Below are 23,204 nucleotides of genomic sequence, written 5' to 3'. Positions count from 1 at the left end.
TAAATGAGAAATATTTAAGAAATCCTGTATTAAATATTGAGAAAATTCAGTATTCATCTATTTTATTGTCAGTTTATATAAAAATATTTCCCTCTGTAATATTAACAGTATATGTTGGACTAGCACTGAGCTTTTCTAAGTATCATTTTCCAAGATAGAATATCAAGCACTGAATGTTTCAGATATTAGGAATATTTTGGTTTGTACGTTGGTTAAATCAGTTTAATGAACAGGCCAGGCATTTAATTTAAAAATCATGTTTAGTGAAACATTCCTTAACTGATGATTTTGAAAAAATACATGTAAAAATATGCACACAGTAATTAGAATTTCCTTTTTTCTACCATAAAGGGTGCACTTTCCTGAGCAGAAAATAAAATGCTGAAAACCGTCATTTGCATTTCTTAATTATTTAAATGAAGGGGAACTTGCATTAATTTGTAATTGACTTTGAGTGTAAGATTTTTATTTTCTCTGTGTGAATCCAGATGAAATTTCTGTAAGGTTTTCGGATAGGGTGGCAGTGTGGTTCCATGTTCACAGGGAACCATGAGCATTTTAAAACATCTTACACTGGGTGATGCAATATGTAAATTCAGCCTTACACTTTTGCTGAGTTGGAAACTGGTGGTCAGTACCTGTGTGCTGCAACTGTGTGATACTAATGAGATAGATACTCACTATGAAATCTAACCCAAAATAACAGTTTTGAACCAATTAGAAACATTGTTCAGCTCACATGGTCTGATCATTGCACATTTCACACAGTCTGACCATTGGCAGTAAATCTGAACAGTTGATCAGTCTTACACAATAGATATGCACATTTCACGTTGGCTGTGGATATGTATTTATCACAATTTTTCAGCTAAGCTGATGCCTAATTTACAACTTAATGTCTTTCAGTTTAAAGGTGGTTTGAATATCCCATCCTTTCTCAAAGACTCCTGTTGAACACGGACAATAGTTGAAAACATCATTCTACACTGTCTTAGTGGATTAAAAAACTGAACAAAAACCATCTTCATTATTTGCAATATCATATATTTGTTTTTACTGAAAATGCAGAAGAAATATGTAATGAGTCAAACACCAGTCTGAAATATGTAAAGTACAATTAATGTCACAATACAGATGTTATGTTTTCAGTACACAGTAACAACGCAACAAAAGAAGATAATGCTTTCAGTTGTTTTTAGCAATTGAGTCTTTGGATCTGTCTCCAGTATGTTTAATTTTTTTCTCTCTCTTATGTTCCATATAGCTGCAAGCAAAAGCTGTATTTGGAAAAGCTGCCAAACACCAGCATCATCATTCCTTTCCATAATGAAGGCTGGTCCTCTCTGCTACGAACGGTACACAGCATTATGCACAGGACACCTGACCACCTCATAGCGGAAATAATTCTAGTGGATGACTTTAGTGACCGAGGTGAGTAACACTTTAGCTGGGATGGATAATGTTTTTATCCTTTGGATGGTGCCCGATTTTTATTTTCAGTTTCTCCCGCACAATGAAACACAGCCTTTTCTGCCCTCTGCACCCCTGAACCAAATACAGTTATTCTCCTTCACAATCTGTTGTATATTTCCTTGGCAACCAACAATACTGTGTTAATGTTGTTTATACGTGCATTTACCATGCTCTGCCTACTGCATTTATGGGTCACAAATTGTTGTTTTATGTTGTTTACATTCTACCCCCACAACTCTGCATTTATGAAAGTCAGTGGATTACCACGTTACTGACCTTACAATTTCCAAGAAGTAGAACAGTCTTAGGCGTTTTATACAAAAGACATGTGATTTGATACTGCTGTTGATGCATCAACATCAGTTTTACTCAGTTGAGAGCTGACTCAGGTGAAAAGAGCAACACGGTGTGATTGATAATTATCTAAGAGTTGGTTCTGTTGCTTAGCGCTAGAATGTTTCTTGGTACTACTGTATATCATTTGTTACTGGGGTTTTTACAGGATCCAGAGAAAAACTGGGGCTTAAAAAAGTACATGTTGGTATTTTAACAACCATATCTGGACTTGTAAGGCCTGTTTTTATTTAGGAACAAGTAATAGGTTTATTCCATGCTGAAAAAAAGAAGAAAGAAAACACAACGTTTCGGCCGTGGAGACTTCTTCAGGTTCCACGGCCGAAACGTTGTGTTTTCTTTCTTCTTTTTTTTCAGCATGGAATAAAACTATTACTTGTTCCTTTGCAGCCTACGCATGCTGATGCAGCTACCCACCTGTTTTTATTTAGTTCGATAACTAAAATGTTTTCATAGGCAAAAATGTAAATACTGTACATTTTCCTTTCGGTGAAAAGCGCCAGTTAACTCCGGAACCGTACATAATGCAACATCTTTTGATTGGTAATGGGTGTTGTAGGTGATTTGAGACACCAGATTGCCAAAGCATGTTTTTTAAACATACATTTTTCAAATTCTTGATGGCTCTCCAAGATAAACTTTGTGTGTCTGTCTACTGATGATCATTTGTCTGCAGAGGGAAGTATTTTTTGAACATATGAAAAGTTCCATATAAGAGCACGCAATTTAGCCCATTTGGTAGTGAGTAGTTAATTGATCCAACGATCTCATCAAGCTGTTTCTTGGAGGAAGTCAGTGTATTGGCTTCAACAACATGACTGGCTAGCTTTTTTACACTCTCACAACCGTATGGGGAAAGAAATGCCTCCTATTCTCAGTTTTAGATGCATTTCAATATAGCTCCCACTCTCTGTGCAGTTTTGGAAGTTAATAAGCCAGTTTTTACCCCCATTCTGTTTAGTAATGCAAATAGCAAATTTACAGACTGGTCGGTTAATATACAGTAGTAGGTATAAAACCACTCTGGACAATTGCATGAGCTATCCCTAACCTTACCTTGCTAATGCTGTCCAATAAACTTATTTCCTGTCATCTACAGCCTATGGTTGTAGCTGTATGATTTTCCTGTAAACTAAAACACTATGATTGCTAATCACAGTACAGTTTGTAAATGTGCTGTTGTGAATGATAAAGTAAAGACAACAGGAGAATAATACCACAAACTATCAAGAATTCAGATTTTTGCAGCATTCTTTGTTCTTTCAGAGTAACAAGGCTTATTTTCCATATACAATTGTCTGTTTACTAATATTTTGCATCATTATGTGAATAGGGTGACGTTAATGAATTCCCTGGAGGTGAATATAAAGTGAATAGAATAATTGATCACTAGTTATAGATCAGACATTTTCTTCAAGATATGTCCTGTATCATAAGGCACTCTAAAATTCTCGTGTGGGTTTAAATTGTAATGGTGCAATTAAAAGCACAAATTTTGCAATCAGTGAGTAGAGATTTTAGTAGTACTTCAAATAATTTTCTGGTAATTACTTTTAAAAGGGGGTGTGGTGTTTTGGTCAGGGCTTTAGATTTTTGGTTCCAAATAATGACAATTCTGCATTTCTTAATCAGGATAAAACCAGGATAAAAACAGCCAGGAGTGTGATAGCAGATGGGTGCTAAACGTAAGATGTTCTTATCCCATGTTCTTATCTGATAGCACAATTGGAAGCAGAGAAGATAAGAATCACAGCAAAGCTTTTCATTCCAAACAATATAATTAACATCTAAAAAACAGACAGGTAGGCTAAAACAGATAATATCTTCTTTCTCTGTATTCAGATAGATATTTTATATTCTGGCAATATATTTATCTTAATTAATCGGGAATATGCAAATATACAGTATATTCCAAAGTCTAAATTATTTAATTTCTTGCGTGTGGAACAATCTAGTTTTTAATAATAGCTTAACTCAGTATTATTTTCTTCCATTCAGAAGAAGCATATGTGCTGTAGATTAACAGTGACTAAAATAAAACAATTAAAAAAATTAAGTCACTTTAAATGATTTTAAAGTAGTCACAAACATAAGTAGGCCTACTGTATATGCATTAGAGCAGGAAAATCACAGAAGCAATGAAATACATGATGTTTCTTTATGATAAATTGCCACTACAAATGTTTTCATTTTGTTGTATTTGTTCATTTGCATTACATTTGTTTCTGCCTCACTTAATTACAAATATTAATTTACAGCATACCTCAGTAATATCAATTAGTATGCTTTAAAGAAATAACAGGAAAAAAATAACTTTTTCAGAATTCTGGTATTTGTGTTCTCATTTTTCTAGTTATTTTCCAACAGCTATATAAAGCTTTAATTTGACTCCTTTTGAAAATGTAATAATAATCATTAGGTATTGTTTCCCACAATTACAGGACTTCATACTAGTGGAATATGAATGAGAGTAATTTGCTGTATATACACAACTTCTACTCCTATCCAAAAAGTATCCTTTCAGTACTTTCCTATGGGGGGCAGATTTTAAATAAAGACACAGAAACGGCAGTCTAGAATTTAATGATTGCTTAACAAATAATAGCATGTAATAAAATTGCATTATTACATATAATTAAAATTTGTATTACATAGTTGTTTATACATGCAATGTCAAAAAACAAAAAACATTATGAAACAATAATCCACATATTTCTTCTATGACTACAATCATGCACAGTAATCAGGGTCATCTGATATGCTTTATTTGTTCCTTAAATTGCTTGCCAAGTGCCAAGTGGAGTATTTTTATTCGAGCCAAACATCCAGTTCTGATTTTTCTACCATTTGTTTCTTTACTCAGTGGCACTGAAGTATTTTCTTCTGTAGTTTTTATTCCCACAGACCCGTAATCTGTAGAGGTGCATAATTAGCTGAACATGTTACAATTAAATTGCCTGCCACAACCACTTTTTCCAGTTTTAGGAATGGAGTGCCATAAGTGACAATCCAAGTCAGAGCAGTTTAACACTCTGATTCCTGAATGTATGCTGCTTTCAGTCAATAACGTAGCTTATAATACCAAATGAACTTCACTCCTGTCTTCAAGAGAAACATGCCTGTCGAAATTAATACTATATTCTAGATTTTACCCTCTGATGTTAAATAACTGTCTGTATTAACACATTTGTGTTTCTAGTCAAGTAAAGTATATGAAGAAAATAGTACTTTGGTCAGAAGTGTACAGTAGGTTTTTAAATTTGGCTTTTGCATGTGCTTCAGACTACACAATTCGGCGGATGGAAATTAATAAACACAGCATAATAGCAGTTTTCTTCTTGCAAGGAGGATAACAGCAAGACTGTCTGGGAAACAGCCAAGCAATGAATGGCATTAATGCCTGCACAGCTTGAGTTGCCCCAAGAAAATAGTTATGTGAGCAAAAGAAAAATTAAGCAACACATGAACTCAGAAAAGGCCACACTGGAAACCAAAATTGCCTCGTTACCTTTAAATTCACTGTGTTCACCTAGGCTGCTGCGAAGGGTTGAGAACATGATCCTCAGATCTATTACTAACAAATGATCTATATGGACTTTATGGCCTCCTCTCTGGTGTACAGTAGCTGTTCTTAAGGTTCGTGTATAAGATACACAGCACAGGCTACAGTAGCAGCTACCCATCTTAGCAAAATATGTACCCATTAAGTACAGAACATGCATGCAACAAAGAATGCAAGATGTATTTTCTTTCTTAACAAAACAGATTCACTCTGAGCTCTTTATGTAAACTGCTAATTGCAAAACAGCCATGCAAATGATTAATTGCAATAGTCTTCACTGTCATACCTGTCATTGATAGTTTTAGTTTTTAGTTCCATTGGTAACATTTGCTTTTAACTGATCTTTAATGCTTCAATCCTTTAATGTTTCAATCATCGTTAATGCTGATTCATGATACAGTTGTATACTGTTACAATTTAGTATGTTTAGTCCATTACAGTTGAGGTCAAATGACCATTCTAATTCATAGGATAAATAAATTTGATAAATAAGGCAAATTAAAGTTTAGAAATTAAGTCCTGACACCTACTTGTCCTGGAAGCATATTTATAAAAGTGTGATCATATGGCTTCTTTGTTCCTGGCACAGTGTAGTTTCAGAGTGAAAGAAAAGGCAGCACAGTAACAGACAAAATCATTTATTTATAAAACCTTGCACACAACGGAAAAAGCACTGATTATTAATTACAAATATTTATAATAAATGTGAGTAAATAGGAGGCTCAGTCTTTTACAGACCCAAAACTTGGTTGTCTGTGTCTCTCAGTGACAAACAGATCTCAACAGCATCTTAAAGATACAGTATACGCAGTAGAAGAACTGTGAAGCTGGTTCTTAGAAAATAGAAACCCCAATCCAGAGAATCAATTAAAAGTACTCTCTAAACTGTTACTAAACTGGAGGGAACATTTATTCCTATTTCAAATAAATGCATTAAAATCCAACAAGAGGTTTCTGTCGCCTAGTGGATACCAAGGAAAGGAAATCAATAATTCCACAAATAAGAGCACAGCCCTTTATCTAACATTAAATTCAGTCTTTTCAGACCTCAAATACCTGAGAAGTTTTCTATCTTCAAGAAGGCTCAAAGCCTTAGAAATCTGGCCAGTTAAATACGGCGCCCACTCAGATTCAGAAGCTGATTTCTTTTTTAAGAGTAAGAGAGTATGCTAGACTGCATAGACCAGTCATTTACCACTTAGTATATTATTTCATTGTTAAACTAGGGCATCAATCACACAGTTGTCTGTACATTTGTACCTCCATGTAAAAGAAGGATTTAGGTGATCCACTGCACTACAACAGCTTTCCTTTGCTCTGTACTGAACTAAGTGGTGATCAGAATGCTCAGTGGCTGTACATTTATTCGTAAAGGTGTCTTTTAATGCCTTTGTCATGCACCTCTGTGTTTTTTGCCAACTGGCTGGCTGACGAACCACAACGGGTCAATCTCGATTCCTCACTAAACAACAAGATCCATCTAAAGATTGTTTCTACCTTCTGTACTGCTATTTTACACTGCATTGGAGTAGATGCCAATGTTCATGCATTTCGTCTTATTTAATCTCAACAGCTGTACAAATAAAGCAGCACAATTTTCAAAAGTTTGCAATTCTAGACTTTTCTTAACTAAATTGTTAATGAAGAATACAATTCAGGTACATCTTTACATACTGTAACTCTCACGGCAGAATACATTAATTTTTAACTTCGATAATATGAGGGTTGAAATGAGTGGGCATTTCAGGCAAGTGTAGCGTTTGGGTTATATCATCCAGGAAAGGATGACTCCACTTATGTGTTTAGTTGCACATTAAATGACAAGATTAAGAGAATTTTCCCAGTCGAACAGGTTTTCTTACAACTCTTGATCTGAGTCACTTTTTTGAATGCTTCCATATGCAACATGGACCGCCAAAAGTCTCTGACAAAAAAGTTGCAGATAAGAATAAATTATCACTGGTCCTAAAGTTCCCTTGGGACCCAAAATCCAGCACTGACCATAAGAAATGTCTAAGTAGTATGGAAATGCTAACCCTAACCCTAGCTGGGGTTTCAACAGAGCAATCTGGCAGTCTGTCCCTGAAGCCCCTCCAGTTATCAGATTTGAAAATGTTCCTCAGATTAAAAAGTATGAATCTAATACAAACAAAACGATTGATAAAAGCTCTTGAAAACTGATTGCCTTCAATAATTGGGTTCCATTGGCAACTTTTGAAGCAGGTGGAAAATGCAGTAAAAATGGTATTGAAACGAGCAGGCATTTCAGGCCACTGTATGTTTTGGGTTACAAGATCCGGGAAATGTTGACTCCACTTATACTTTATACCTTCTCAAAAACTAGAGTTTTTGCACTTACAGTAAGTATTACTATTATGAAAGTAAAAAAAAATAGGCTGAATATACCCAAATAAATGAAGTGTTAAGTACAGTATTTATTATTTCATACAAAAAATTATAATCATAAACATTGTTCACTTTGTCTCTTAATTAAAGTAAGAACACCAATTAGTGAGGTATATGAATGATTGATGAATCTAAACAGTGCTCGCAGATGTGTATATTTTGATAGAGCAGCAAAAATAACAGAAGCGAACGATGCATTTCAACAATTAACACTTGCTTAATTGCAGTTTTTTATTCAAAAGTAAAATTTACGGTCACTGAGGCACAGTATGTAAAGAAAAGCAGCAATATATACTGTATGTTCTCTAGTTAAGATGCACTGTTGACAATCCTCGGTTTAGGATAACTGTTGTTACCCTGTTTTTCCTTGTAAATACTCAAATTTCTGCTTGTGTTAAATAGTCATAGAAAGTCTTGATGGGACGTCCCTTTTTGTTACAATAATCTGTCAGCACCTGTAAAATGACTGTGCCCTTATATATTGTTTTGCATCAGCTGCAGTGGGCTTGAATAATTGGACTAGGGCATGGCTCTGATTTCCTCGAGATTTTGTTAGCCTGGAGATTGTGTCAGATATGCAATTACATTGAAGCCCCATAGTCTCTGATGCCTGCTTCGTACAGCTCGGCGAACAGTAGTTTGCACTCAAGCACTGTGACAAGGTACAGTATTGCTTGACACCGTCGTTTTGTAGTTTCCAGCTGACTCCCCATAGCTTTAAGGAAGTCTTTAAATGAACCTTAAAGAATTCTACTTTTGGCTCTCCTTCACTGTGACATTTTAAGAGGCACAAAGGAGACGGCTAAAGTATTACAGTGGCCCAGTACATTTATTAGGCGTATGGAAAAGATTCAAAGGTTGCTTCCCAGGAAGCTGTCGTGGCAGCAAGAAAGTCTTCCTTTGCCCTTAGGGGTTGTACAGAAGGTGACCTCTCAGACAGCCACACAGAAAAAAGCAACTTCAGCATTAACGACTTTTCCGCCTCAATTGCTTACATCTGTTGAGCCATTCTGTGCTTATTTAAATGCCTTGACATAAAGAATCCCTTTCCAGACAGGTAAGGCCTTTCACTGTTTATTATTAAATGAATCTGAAGCACTTGTTCCAGAAATGGAATAGGATTGTTTCCTTTGTGAGCATGTTACTGTAGAATAGCTACTATACAGTATATGCAGTGTAAATATTATGTTTTACTCTGTTTTTGAGATATCTTACATTTGTAGCTCAGACACACAGTAAGACATTTCTTCTCATTCCTCCTGCAATGATTTCTGGGATAATAGATTGTAATTTTTTGCAGTGCACTTTAGTGCTTGCATCATGCTTTTTTTTCATCTCCCAAGTTCTGTTTTTAATTTCCCTGGCTTCCAGCAGACTATTTTGTCACACACTCAGGCAGTCATGCTGAGCTTTTGATGGTGTTGATGGTGTCTGTGTGATTATGCATAGTCCTAGGGAATCGCTGATAATGACTAATTGCCCTGAAATTGGAGCTCATCCTACTGTAAAACACCCAGATCTCAATTGGAATTATCAACACGGAACACCCTGGCTCCATCAGAAATAACATTTAATAGATAGAAAATATGTAAATCGATAATATAAAGTCTGTTTCTTCATTGCACGGCACATACTGTGAAGAATTCTAAATTTCCTTTTCAAGTACTGGGTTTAGTCTCAACGCTAAGAACCTTGTGCATGGTACGTTTCCTGTATCATGCTCAAATAGACTAATTTTATATAAATATAATCAATAATAAATATCCTTTCTAAACTTGTGTATTTTACCACAAAGTTTAAAATAGAGTAAGGCTCCTGTGGTGTTTATCAGCTCTTCTATTGTGTACCTGGAAATATAACATTTATTTCTGATTAAATGAACTCCATGATCTACACATAATTGTTATTTTTTTTATTTTGAGGACTTTGTTTATATTTCAAACAAGATTCATCTGTTTCATCGTAAATAGAGATAGAGAATTGTGCCCTCTCTATTGTTGATTTTTGGACAGTTTAAAAAATATATTTTTAAATATCACTCAACTTGTTGTTACGGCAACACCAGTATCTCAACACAACCAGTTAAAATTGCGGCATAATAGTATCCTTTTCTTCACATGGCAAGGCAATGTCCGACACTGACAGCTAAAACGGCTGAATCTTTTCAGTTTGAACAGAAAAGACGGCAAGGGATCTGTTTCATGCATTCACCCTTCTCAGATCGTTACCAAAGTAAACATCAACCTAATGGACTTCGGAATCAACAGTGAAACCAGAACCAGAAATCACAAATGGAAACTAAGGGGAAAGTTCAATTTCAAGTTCAAGTTTATTGTCATTATAGTCATATACAGGTATATGGTATAATGAAATGCTATTTAGCTAGCTCTCAGGCGGTAAGAAGTACAAAAAAAGCAACAACAATACAATTGTACAAGAAAAGAAAGACAGAGACGACAGGCAATGTTGTTGCCAAAGAAGAAGCATTTTTAAGGAGTTTTCCAGAAAATGGTTGTGAGAGTCTGGAACAAGCTGCCCAGCCATGTTGCCAAAGCTGATGCCTTGACTTCCTTTGTGGAATGGCTGGATAAGATCCTCAGATCACTCGGGCACTAACAGTATCACTTGTGCAACCAAATGTGCAATTGTTTGTAACCTTTCTCCCACTCTGTCAGATGAGTCAGTGGAAAGAGGTTTTGAAGCACCTTGCTGTATGAATAATGAAACATGTCCATAGTATCATTTTAGCAATTCAGTGCAAGCTAAAGGTCATGGAAGGTACTGGGATAATCTCTAAAATAACTATACTATACTGAAGATCAAAAGAAATGTATAACTGCAACAGTTTCACAAAATTGTTACAAGGCAAATGCAGGAAGTGTATTGACGTTTTATTGAACAGGCATTACAGGGTAAATCCATCAAGCCGATGAACATTTTTCGTCAATGGGTGTTTTCTAGTCACAGGCTTGTAGCATGTGTATGATCACCACTGGAAACAGTACAAGCTGTATTAAGTGCATGCTGTGTATGAGTTTGCATAGTCTGTCCCATTCCTCTTGTAGAACCTGGCAGTCACATGCTAGTTCTTTGGCTCTGAGCCCTACTGTATGTGGTATGTCTAAAAATGTTCCACGGTACGCAGGTCTTGTTAGTAGCGTATCTTTGGCAAAATTGTCATAATCTCCTCTCACAGTAAAGCCATTGTTAGCATGAAGACATGTTGTCCTGACAGACATTTCTCACATTGGGATGAGTCAAGATGGATGGATGTCTGCCTGTTATGCCTTCTGGCTTGTAGTGGGAGCAACATCCTGTTGCTGTTACCATAACATTAGTGTTTTACGGGACAGGGTGGTTAGCCTTGTGTCCAACCTCACGAACCCGCTACCCTGAAATGATGAGTCTCATGCTCTATCAACAGAGCTAGTCGGGGCCCGTTGAGTCAAGAGGAGAGACTTTAAATGAGGTCCCAGAACCCGATCCTTGTCATGCTGTACAGTCAGTCACTCACTACAAAGTGGAGTTCTGTTGTAGTCAGGCAATTCTTTCAAAACATTCTTGGATATTTGCATTGATTTTAGTGAATTGTGACTCTTGGTTAGATTGTACCAATCATCAACAGACTGTTTACCTGCATTGTCTTTCTGGGTTCTTGCTGTGAGCACCCCAGATGTTGCACAGCTGTTCACTGACTTTTGTCTAACCTTCAGCATACCAATGGCACAAAGGCATTACTCTTGATAAATGTGACATATTACTCTTTCCTGATTTGCAACACAGTTGATGAGTTTAAATCGCCTCTACCAATTTACTTTCTCACTAATAAGGGGATAGGGTGCTTGTGTGCTTTAGTGTTTCGTGATCAATCATGAACAATTAATTAATCACATGACATAAAAACATTTAAGCAATATCCAAAGTCGTTATACTTATATTTTCTATAAACATGCATACAAATGATAGTGATTTCTTTCAACGATCAGTATTCTGAGTGATTTGAAAGATGTGCAATGTTCAGTGTAATGAGTTTTGCAGAAGGCATCTAATCTGGCCTGAACACAGTAGACTGAGGTAGCCTGTGAGAATGGTGGTAAATGCGTAGGATGGGTCAGCAAATTATACACTATACAGTATATATATATATGTAACTGTAAGGCTTTATCTATGCAAAAATGTATTGATTGACCAGTACTGACAGTTGGCATTGTTCATCTCTTATTTTCTCTACTGTATTTTCTGTGAACAGCTGTCCTTTATTTGCCTTCTTTCCTATGTCCTTCATGCAGTATTTTGCAAAACGCTTTCCAAAGCTGAAGGACGGTTTGAAGTTATTGGGCAGTCAAGAACGGGGTGTGCTCTGGTTGACAATGGAATGAATGAAAACACGTAATCCTCGTTTGAATGAAGAATCCTTTCAGTGTATTTACAGTACTGTTTGGATTTCAAGACACTTTTTAAAAAAATATATATTTTCCTTTAGTTCAGTGGTCCCTTCCTACGTTGCTTATAGACAAGGCAAACACTCTCCATTTATACTCTGATTCAGGAGGAGGACAAGAATGCCCTAAAAGACAATAATTCCTTCAAATAAACAATTTAGGGAATGAAGTGATGTGTTCTCTATCCTTTTTAGACTTTTCTTTGGAATTGAAATGTTTAGAGCATTTATATATAACATATACTGAACCAATTCATTCTTGATTGCCTATCAGTCTATTTTCAAGTATCCCCATAATTTATACCTCCAGTGTATGTAGGTCTAATATTGGCTACAAACTGCTTCATCAGTTTGACATCATTTATGGCCTAAATCAGCAGCTTTGGCTACTTTTGTATGCATCATATGATTAATAACCTACTTGTAATAATTAATTCCAGTTATAATTGTGTCATAAATCACGCCAAAATAATCCAGCCCATTTCCTTGAAAGAACTGCCAAAGCATCTTACCCTAAATGACTCTGGGGAGTTGGATCTAAGATTAAGTTGCTTTTCAAGTATTTGTGCAGCTCTGGCTCTATAAGCATCTTTGACAAAAATGTTTTTTTCTAAAGCCAATATTAATACAGATACTGTATGTAATCCTTTTAAAGCAGAAAATAATCAATTCCTATCAAAACTTTACATATTCTGATTGAAAATTAAACCTGCAGGACCGTTGTCTTAAAATGTACTGTAAGTCAATATTTTGTTGATACTTAAAAAAAGATGGTTAAATTATGAATGTATAATCTTGAAGCTTTAACGTTAAATGCTCAAGAGTACTAAGCACAAACCCTTTGGTTTATTTTCGTCTTTCAAGAATAATTTCTCAGGGTGTGAAAAAGAAATAGTGCTATTTACTGTAAATTAAAAGCAAGAACAAAAAACAACACCCTTGATAGCTAAAAAACAAGTCTGTAAAGGTAATTGCTCTAATTGAGCATCAATCTGACAGCAGGGTTTTTAAAAACTAGAAGGCTTGAGCTTTTGATTCTAGTGGGTTATAGAGCTGATTATTAATACTGTTCAATTGAGCAGACTGATACTGAGTTGGTTGAATTCAGCAAAATATAGGCCAAAACATGAATAATGCACCTACATGAACACATTGAATTTTAGGCAATTATCATGAATAATAATAATAATGATCTGCATAATCTGATCTCCCTGCCATCTGCAAACTGGAGAGTGAAAGGCTTCAATTAAAATATTTCACTTTGTGTCAGGCGGCATCAATGGTGCAAAGGTCTTGTTTTGAAGAATTGAATGATGATAAGATGCCCTTGTATTTCTGCTGGCTTTGCAAGGCATTGGGGAATGCCACTTGTTGTCATGAACAGATAGAGATTCGATTGATTAAATGAGGTAAAAAAAGACAGTGATGTACTCTTTGTCACAAGAGGCAGCTTGTGACCTGATACTATTGCAAGAGTAGTTAAAGGAAAAATCAATGTTATATGTGTTTTAGCTGCTGTCAATTTTGAAACAGCTTGACCTTTCTATTGAAGTTTACGGAGTTCCTTTACAAATTCAAAATGGTTATGCATACTGTACTTTGTTAGTCTTTTCACATGCTGGTGTATGCATCTCTAGCATGTCTTAAGTGAGGGTCAACCATCTGTACTATATGGTAGCACTTTTAGTTGTTCTCCAGTCAGTTTTCTAAGATGCCTGTTCTCAGAGTTGCACAATGGACTTAGACTAGTCTCAGTTCTCTGAGCAGGCCATGGCTATTTAGTGAAAGTTTCCCAAAACGTATTGGCTATTAACTGAACGTAATAGCAAGCTGTATCGGTAATGTTTATGGTTTCAGTGCTCTGATAAAACCAGAAGACAATCAATAAATGAACATTTGAAAAAAATAAGAAATCAATTTTTCATTAATTGATCATTTGAAATGTGATTTTTATTGAGAATGAAAAAACTCCTTTATATTAGAGAAATTGATTTTCTTTAAACAGATTTAAACGGGATTTTTTGCCTCTCTGCAATACCTTTTTAATGATCTTACGTTGTTCTTTAAATGTAAGTGATTTATGTTACAATTCAGTTAGCCACTTCCAAAATGTGAGTATTGATAGCTTTTTTTCAGATTGATGTGCTTCTTGGTGTTTGATGTTTGCAAGGCCGTAGAAGGTGATACATTTTCAAGAGTTTTGAATAATAAGTGTAAGAGTCAATTCAACATTTGCTCTTACAAGACAAAGTATTGTTACTAGTAATATAAGCAGTAATATAAGATACACAGTACATAGAGTATGTTTAAATATATTGACCTGTGGGAAAATATAGTGAGAATCCTTTTATATTTTTATCCATTTAAAACGTGTTTTAAAAAACAAATTTTAGATATAATGGGATTTTTTCTTCTTCATAGTCAACTTGATTTCATGCTGTGAGCTGAAGGTATTTTATAGTCAATCATATTTTTGACCAATTATCTGATATTGTAATCTATCAAGTGTAGACTCCATGTGGGCTCATTATGGTAACTGTAATGGGCATATAAATTAAGTACTGCAAGGAAAAGAATGCTCTTAATAAGTAGTAGATAATGACAGTTTTAATATTGCAAAACTTATTAGAATTTCAGTTCAGGTCAAAAAACCCAGAAGATATTCATAAACTTTAAACCTTAGAGACATTCATACAATATTCCAGGGGGTAAAAAAACTATAATTACTGGAAATCATGGTGTTTCGTAATGGAAAAGTGATAAGAATAACCTTATCAGAATGACAAGCAAGCAGTTCAGATTTCAGGCGTTTTATCCCAAACACATTTTTTAATGTTAAATCTGCTGAAAGTCCTGTATTATTGAGATTTACTCAATGAATCTTAATTTAAAAAATTAAACTAAAAGAATTTTTGCCCCCTCTGGGGTTATACAATTAAAGTAACAACAGTTCAAAAAGAGAGAATTAAATTTGAGAATAACAGAAAATGTCCGAGCAGATTAGTCAATAAGTAAAACAGATAATCCCTTCAACTTGTAAGGAGTTCTTCAAGAATATACCTGAGAGGTTGGTATAATTAGAATCATGAGAATTCTTTATTCTCTGGCACAGTGTTTGTGAAAAGAACAATAATTCAGACACACTTGATTAAGCAAATATTTATTAACAGTGACGATACAAAAACACCACAGTGCACACACCACATAACCATACAGCCCACAAGTTTCCCGATGCACTTTACACCTAGAAAACCACCCAGAAAATTCCAGATTATTACCAAGTGTTTGACTCTTGTACAGTATATTGCCTACAAAGGCCCAAAGAAGAAATAAACTGCATTCTAAACAAAATAAAATACAACCTGAGGTAATCTCTCTCTCTGTAAACCTGGGTGCCACAGAATAAATGGGAACCCGTCTCCTTCTAAAATGCACCCACTGAGCAGGAGAGGTCATTTTAACTGAGGGCCTCTTCAGTCAGGGAATCAAAGTTCCCTAAACAACACAGAATAGCAAGCTCTCTTAGCAAGGTTAACATTAAATCCAATTGGGTCTCAAACAAGGACCTCTCGTCTGGCAGATGCTTCAAATTCTGTCCTCCTTTCTCCCCTCTCTCTTGTTCTGTCCACTGTCTTTTATCCTGCACTTTTGACACTACTAATCATTACCCAGAACTTAATTAACTAAAGTAAACCAGAAGGTTACTTTAATCAGTGTGCCTTGCCCAGCACTACTAAGTAAACATTCCTTGATTTGAAGCTCTAGGAAATTGGAAATATTCACACTAGTTTAGCTATTACCCATTGTATCTAAATTCTTAGAGACACCCCTACTGTTACCTACTGTACCTCAGCCTGTAACAATATCATCAAGTAAATACTTTTGTGAAACTCTGTCTACAGCATTCTCACTTTCCAAATCAAGCCTGTGTGCCTGCAGATTTCCTCAGTCTCTTCATAGTACCAGCACCTGAAAATTTGGGAAAACATGTTCAGTTGGTCGCATTAGGGCAGTCATGAGCTGCTTTCGGTTGTTAGCGCCAAGTTAAAATAAAAAACCAGCATGCACACCACTCCTCTGGGATCTGTTGTTAGAGCAATAAAAATTCAGGGGCTCCTGAGAAACATAACCAGTTAAGGCACTTGCTTAATAGTAGACTGTTGTGGGCTCAAGCCTGAGTCATGGAACACGGCATCTGTGACTAGAATTCCCCATGCCACACAGCTGGCTGAGAACTGCCAAAGGTAGGTTTGTGACTAGTCAGGCAGAACTCTCTCGGCTCCCTCAAGACCCTTGTGACCTCATGGGCACTTTCAGCAGGATAATAACCCAAAGCACAAGGCCAAAGCTACAGGGGCGTGACATTACAAGAAGAAAGTAAATGTCCTCGAGTGGCGCGGTCAAAGACCTGGAAAGCCCTGTCCATCAATGATCCCCACATGTACCCAATGGACAGGGACTGAGCAAGATCACAAAGGAGGATGGGCACAAACTACACCTTCTCAGTTCGCTAACTAAGTGGGTAGACTTACAGCTGTAATTACTGCTACAGGTGCTATCACCAACTATGGACTCAAGGGGGCGAAGACTTACACAATGCAGCCAAGAGGGTATTTTGGATTTTTCTTTGCAGGTTTTGCTGAGATTTCAACTACTTTCACCCGTAAAAGAGTTCCACCTGAATGGCAGCTATCTTGTAATATGATGTCACTGTTGCTGTGTTAATGTTCAACTAAAAAGTAAATTATAGTAGCCACCATTAGCCACCAAAAAAGTTGTTTGCATTTACTTTTAATCAGTATATTGATGAGCAGTTTAGTAAATTTAACAAAGGTGGAAATAATCATTGTCTTGCCCTTATTGACAAAGTAACCAGAGTTATATTAGAGAACTCTTTTATTTTAGTCATTTTTATGGGAAGTACACAAAGTAATATAACAAATTAAGAAAAAATATTCTTAGAGTATGCCCTCTTCGACCTGTACCTTAATTACAGTATGTACAAAGTGTTTAACTTTGCTTTTCACAGAGTTTGTGAAGTTATCAGAAAAAATATTTTAAATTTTATTTATTTTAAACTGGAATTGAATCGCTAATGCTGTCATACGGTTTCTGTAGCCAGTGCTACTTCCTCTGTTCTCCATGTTACAGATTATACTGTATGTAAGCAACCCGAAATGAATACATTTTGTCTTTTGTCCAAATCCATCCGAATCAATTCTGAAGTCAGCCTTCTCTGTAATCACAATCACTTTTTCAGTTTGATCTTTTAAGGTCATATTTTATTAGATCAAATATTCAAATTAGTAGTTTATACAGTAGCATCTGTATTTACATGTTATCTGATTTCTTTCAGGCTCAGTGCACTCCTACTTTAAGCTTTGAGTGTGTTTTTAGTGATTCTTTTGATGCTACTGCTTGGTCTGTTTGCGAGTGCAAAGTAATTACAGTGTTTCTAAAGCTTCTGAAAGCTTCTGAAAATGGCAAAATGTGAAGATGTGTGATTTACTTATTGCATTCTAAATAAAACCAATAAAATGAATTTTATAACAAATGTAAGGTTTTGTTTTGGAAGGAGGAAGATGGAAATTAAAAACAAAATACTGTATTCAAAAATGACAATGAAAGTGCTATTAGTAATGGTGCAGGGTTAGGACATCCCAACACATACTGTATTATGTGTGTGTACATTAGGAAGAAATCTTAGGTACACAATTAAAAATACATGTTTTATATTTATGATATAAAACTGAATTAGCAAATTTATGTTTAATTCCTGTCATTAAGTTCCCACTTTACTATAATACAGTATCTTATTTCCTACCTTACTGCCCATCAATCATCAAATTAGGAGTCATTGTCCATTAGTAATTTGTTTAATCAAATAAAAATGTACAAAAACAAAGTGCCTTATTTCATCATCATCATCATCAATTCCACCCTATGTCTCAGTTTACGAAATCATATTTTATCTGAATCTTATTCAGTCATTTTTTTGTCAGGATAAATCTTTAGCCCTTTTTTATCGGGAAATCAGTTGTTTTCAATCTAAATGCTAACTCGACAAATTCCGTGGATTTTTTACTATCTTTGGATCATGCAGAGTCTGTACTTTTTCAGTGAAAGGAAAGATTGCAGTATGGAATATTCCTTCTTTGGAGTGAAATCCTGTTTTCTCATATCATATATCTGGAGATTCTAATATACTGTACGTGTATGTATATTATATAAAAAATCTGAGATGTTTTCAAGTGATTGGTGTAGGTATTTTAATAAATGTATTCATATACACACAGTAAGTTCATACATTGACTGGCCAAAATATTAGAAACTCCCCCAACACCACTAAATGAAATGTACAGTACATGTAGAACAGCAGAAGCTTAAGATGGAGAGTTTCCACAAGGCTTTAAAAATCTGCTGTCCCAGTCATCATAAATTGAGGTTGGGATATGGTTAAAAGTGTGTGGGACTGAAACGTATGTCCACCAGTTTTCAGAAAGGTAATAAAAAATCAGCAAACCAATCACTTCATTCTATGCCTGACGGCGGAAAGTTCAGAATTTGACCAGTGAATGTTGATTTAAATATATTTTGGTTTTCAGTCATCATCTTGATTTTTCTTTTTAAGATTAATTATTCAACTTTAAGAGATTTTTTTGTGAACTGGTGATTTATAAATGTAAATAAAACCTGCAAATTTAATTAAGAATCCCAATGTCTTTGGCAGTCAGAGACAAGACTTCACTAATATTGAGCATCTTTTAGCCCAGAAATGAGATGTCTAGACCCTTCTTTAATTTATATGTGGTAGTGGTGCCAGCTGTAGGTAGTGGAGTCACTTATTCAGTTTGTAGGAAGAAAAAAAAATCCACAAACTGTATCAACCTCACTCTAAATTTTAACATCTGGAAGATGAACCAGGCTACATTGAATCAATACTTGCCTCCATCAGCTCATTAAACCCACCTCTTCTCAGATTTCATAAGCATAGGTACTGTATAAAAAACATGACTTCACCATGTATCATAATTGAAGAGAAATGTAAAATTATTTAATAGGGTATGACCCAAGATACAGTAATCACGTTGGGGAATGTCTTGCAGGTGCCTCATTATGTTTAAAAAATATTTGGTTCTTTGCCAAATATTTCAGCGCAGGTTCATTCTTTTGTACAGTTCAAGCAACGAATCTTTGAAGCATATTGGAAATCTAAAGTTTCTCAATCTGGCAATTTCTAACCCTTTTTTGAGGGGCTATATAATGGGACACGGAGCTAGGGCAGACTTTGACCAATACACCCCATCTAAGATTGATGAAGTGCAGTGCCTCCTACTACATTAATCCCTGGTTGTCAATAAATTATTGGGGAACTTCCAATATTTCTAATTGTCACTTTTGCTGGCTCCCTGACCAGTCTGGCAGGTGTGATTTAAAGTGCCTTCTAGCAATGAATGAAAAAGAAAAATACTCTGAAATTATGCTGCATAACAACTTATTTTTCATCAGAAGTATTACTTCTTTTGTTGTGTTATTGTGAAGGTTTAGCCTTTTTGAGTATTTTTTTCAAGTAACAATAAGGTTACAGTTAAATTAATTGTATATAATTTATATTATATCATTAATTATAATGTTTTCTCCAGAGTTTGAAAAATAATGCGAAGAATTATTTACACTCTAAAATGTTAGAGGTTATCCCATATCTATTGAAGGCAAATTACTGTTGTCTCAGCGTTAATAATTTAGTTATCGTGCAACTGAATTCTTACAAACCAAAGTATCATCTCTAGGTGATTTAAGAGACCTCCCCTAGAAAGACTTTTCTTTATATAGAAATAAATAATTATCTGAAGGAACAGTAAATTGGAGGGACACCTGTTACACTCTTTACAACTTTGATGTACATTTTCTTTCTACATGAAATTGCCAGATACAGTACAAGCCAGTTAAAAATTATTTTGTTTCTTCCCGTTCCCATATTGCTAATTATTTACAGAAAAATATTATCTCCAAAGCAGCAAAAAAAAATATTTTTGTCAAAAAACAGTGGCAAAAACTGAATACCAACATGTCTTAGGGCTGTGGTCAGAAGTAGGTTCTTTGCTGAACAGAATGAAAACTTAACAAAATGTCTTACCCCCCTACAACTTCTCCGGGTTTTGGCGCTCACTGATAAAAATAGGAAAACAAAGGCTATTTAAATAAAGCTGGAGATTACAAAAAACATCCACCTTTCCTGTCACACTTCTTACACTAGCAAAATGTAATCTTTATCATAATAAGAAAATGGATGAAAATCAATGCAATCAAGTCTTGAAAAAAGTATGAAAAACAAGTGTGATATCGGCATTTGGTCAAATTAAATTTGGTAAGCTTTCTCTTAATGTTAATCCTACTGTAGTGCAGAGAATTGACACCACTTCTCTGCACTACATTTTAGGCTGTGTGCCTCTGGATTGCCAGACTGCATTAGTGGTCACCTTTTTTTTAAAAAGAGGGGGACCAGAGGGTGTGTTCCAACTACAGAGTGTCACGAACAGTTCTTTCCGGGCCCTATGCAGACGACACAATCTGGAATAGTGAAGAAAAAGGTGCAGGAGACGGGTATGGAGACAGGGGGCATGTCCTAGGTGTGCAGGTGTCCAGGGGAAGTGAGTCCGGGGCGAACAATCCAAGACGAAGTCCAAACAGGAAACCAAAACAGAAGCATAAATCCATGGCCAAGCGATCCATCCACGGGATTAAAAACCAGGAACCGGATCGGGACCGGCGGGGGGGGATCAGGAACAGAAAGTTAAAACCATAACGGAGCCAGACGCAGCAGAACCCGGGCTCTCACGAAACGGAATTCAATGAAGACCCTCGAATGACGTCTGCGTCTGGCTTTTAAGGGGGAACTGAAGAGGGGCTCGAATAAGGAACAGGTGCGGGTAATGGGGCAGAACAATGAAGGGCTGGAGTACCCTTAAGAGGAGGAGTAGCGATCGTGACACAGAGGGATCACAGCCCTCAGCCTCCCCAAGAAAGCCTATGCCAGAATGCTGGAAAGGAGAATCCACCTGATCGCAGAGCCTCGAAACATTAGGAACAATGCAGATTCCATCCTGGCCATGGAACATTAGTCCAGCTCTTTATCCTCGCATGGATATTTGAGTTTTCCTCCCCCTATCTACACTTGTTTTATTTGCACCTGGAGAAGACCTGTGACACTGTACCCTGGGGGAACTGTAGGACTACGGGGTGCTGAGGTCACTGTTGCATGCATCTGGTCCCTGTATTTACAGAGTGAGGGCCAGCGCCTCCAAATATGAGGTTATGGTTCTCTGCTGGAAAAGGGTGGCCCGCTTGCTCTCTCCAGGTGAGGGGGGAACCGCTGCCCCAAGTGGATGAGTCCAGGTACCTCAGAGTTTTGTTCGTGATAGACTGCAGAGTCAATCGTGGGATTGACTAGCGGAGTGGTGCAGACAATGTAGCAAACTATGGTGGTGAAGCAGGAACTGAGTTTTCTGATGAAGCTCTTGGATGTCTGGTTGGTCTACGTCCCCATCCTCACTTGTGGTCACGAGCTGTGGGTAGTTATGTTTCTCCACAGGGCTGATGGGCTTGCTCTCTGTGACAGGGAGAGGAGCTTGGCGGGCTGGAATGACCTTGTAGTAGAGTTGTTGCTACTCTGGATCAAGAGGAGCTAGTTGAGGTGGTTCAGGTCTCTAGTGAGGATGCCGTCCCAGCTGTCTCCCACTCAAGATTTATTGGGCAGTACCAATTGAGAAGAGAGCCTGGGACAAAATTTGAATTGTTACTATCATGACCCTCACCAGGAGTAAGCAGTTGGAAAATGGATGGATGGTAATCTTCATCTACAGACCGCAACCCAAACATTTGTGGTTTGAACTCAAGAATACAGTTACCAAAGGGAAACCTGGAAAAAAGGTTAAAAGGACAGAGTGCCATTTGGCTTGGAGAAGTGACGAAGAATTACTTCTCAGAATTGCCTGACAATCATACTTTGCTATGATTTGTCAATTTTTGACTTGGTCAGTCTTCCTGAACTATGAGCCAGGACAAAAATCCACTTAATTTTTTTCTAGGATTTTTTCTTTTTAAATAGGAAAATACTTAACTGACTGAAATAATATAACATGTTAGCATTTCATTCATAAAAATTCCCAGTGACTGCAAGTCAACCATGGTAAAGGTCAAGCCTGATAGCTGGCATGAGCCCTATCTCATAGTGTTCAGAGCAGAACTCTCATGTGCTCACTTCAGGAGTGTAGTAATTACGCTGCCTCATTTGCTGAGCAAATCATTTGAGAACTGCACTAAATCAAGCTGATTGTGTAATGAAGAGCTAATTGCAAACAGCAGTGCTCTTGTAGTAAATTTAGCTCAGCTGCTAATGCCAGTCTAGCAGTGGCAGCAAACAATGTCTCATTAGAAAAGGAACAAGAGAATCCGTGGAACAATGCCCAAACATGACTCTGGACAATGACAACTCTGGAGGACTATAGCTATCCGTGATTCCTTGCAAAAGTGCTAATCAGTCAAAAATATAAATGCATCCTTGGCACTTTTCATTAGCAAGCTAAACAAACTGTAACTGTTTAGATTTTAAAATTAATTTATGCACAAAATACATTCTGACCCATACAACTCACTAGGGACACATTGCAATATTTTCTTTTATGTTACAAAAAATCCTAGACATACTTAATTTTATGCCTGGCTTGCAAAAATGTAAGAGTCTTAAATGGATAAAGGGATAAAATGTTATAAATAACCCCAGGCAGTGTCTTAGTTTACAAACTAGTTGAAATACATTCAGTGTATCTTTAGCATTATTAATTCATGCAGTATGTATTTCTTTTATCCTCTTGTTGTCTTGAGGTTAAAATTAAAATAAGCTCCATCAGTCTTGGCATATGCAATTTCCCCCTTTATCAAATTACTCATCCTGCTGGTGCAAAATAA

General features: G+C 36.3%; 1 protein-coding gene across 1 annotated transcript in view; it reads left to right on the top strand.

The window, feature by feature from the left end:
- Positions 1-23,204, top strand: part of galntl6 (polypeptide N-acetylgalactosaminyltransferase like 6) — a 299,983-nt gene that overhangs the window by 130,800 nt on the left and 145,979 nt on the right. Inside the window, exon 5 of the mRNA XM_088647352.1 lies at positions 1,265-1,431. Coding sequence (XP_088503478.1) covers positions 1,265-1,431 — 167 coding nt within the window. The remainder of the gene's footprint in view (positions 1-1,264; positions 1,432-23,204) is intronic.

Source organism: Lepisosteus platostomus, chromosome 1 (genome assembly GCF_059453375.1).
Source record: "Lepisosteus platostomus isolate fLepPlt1 chromosome 1, fLepPlt1.hap1, whole genome shotgun sequence".
NCBI classification, from domain to species: domain Eukaryota; kingdom Metazoa; phylum Chordata; class Actinopteri; order Semionotiformes; family Lepisosteidae; genus Lepisosteus; species Lepisosteus platostomus.
The sequence above is the reverse complement of the archived record's forward strand: the minus strand, read 5'-3'. Positions and strand labels throughout refer to the sequence as shown.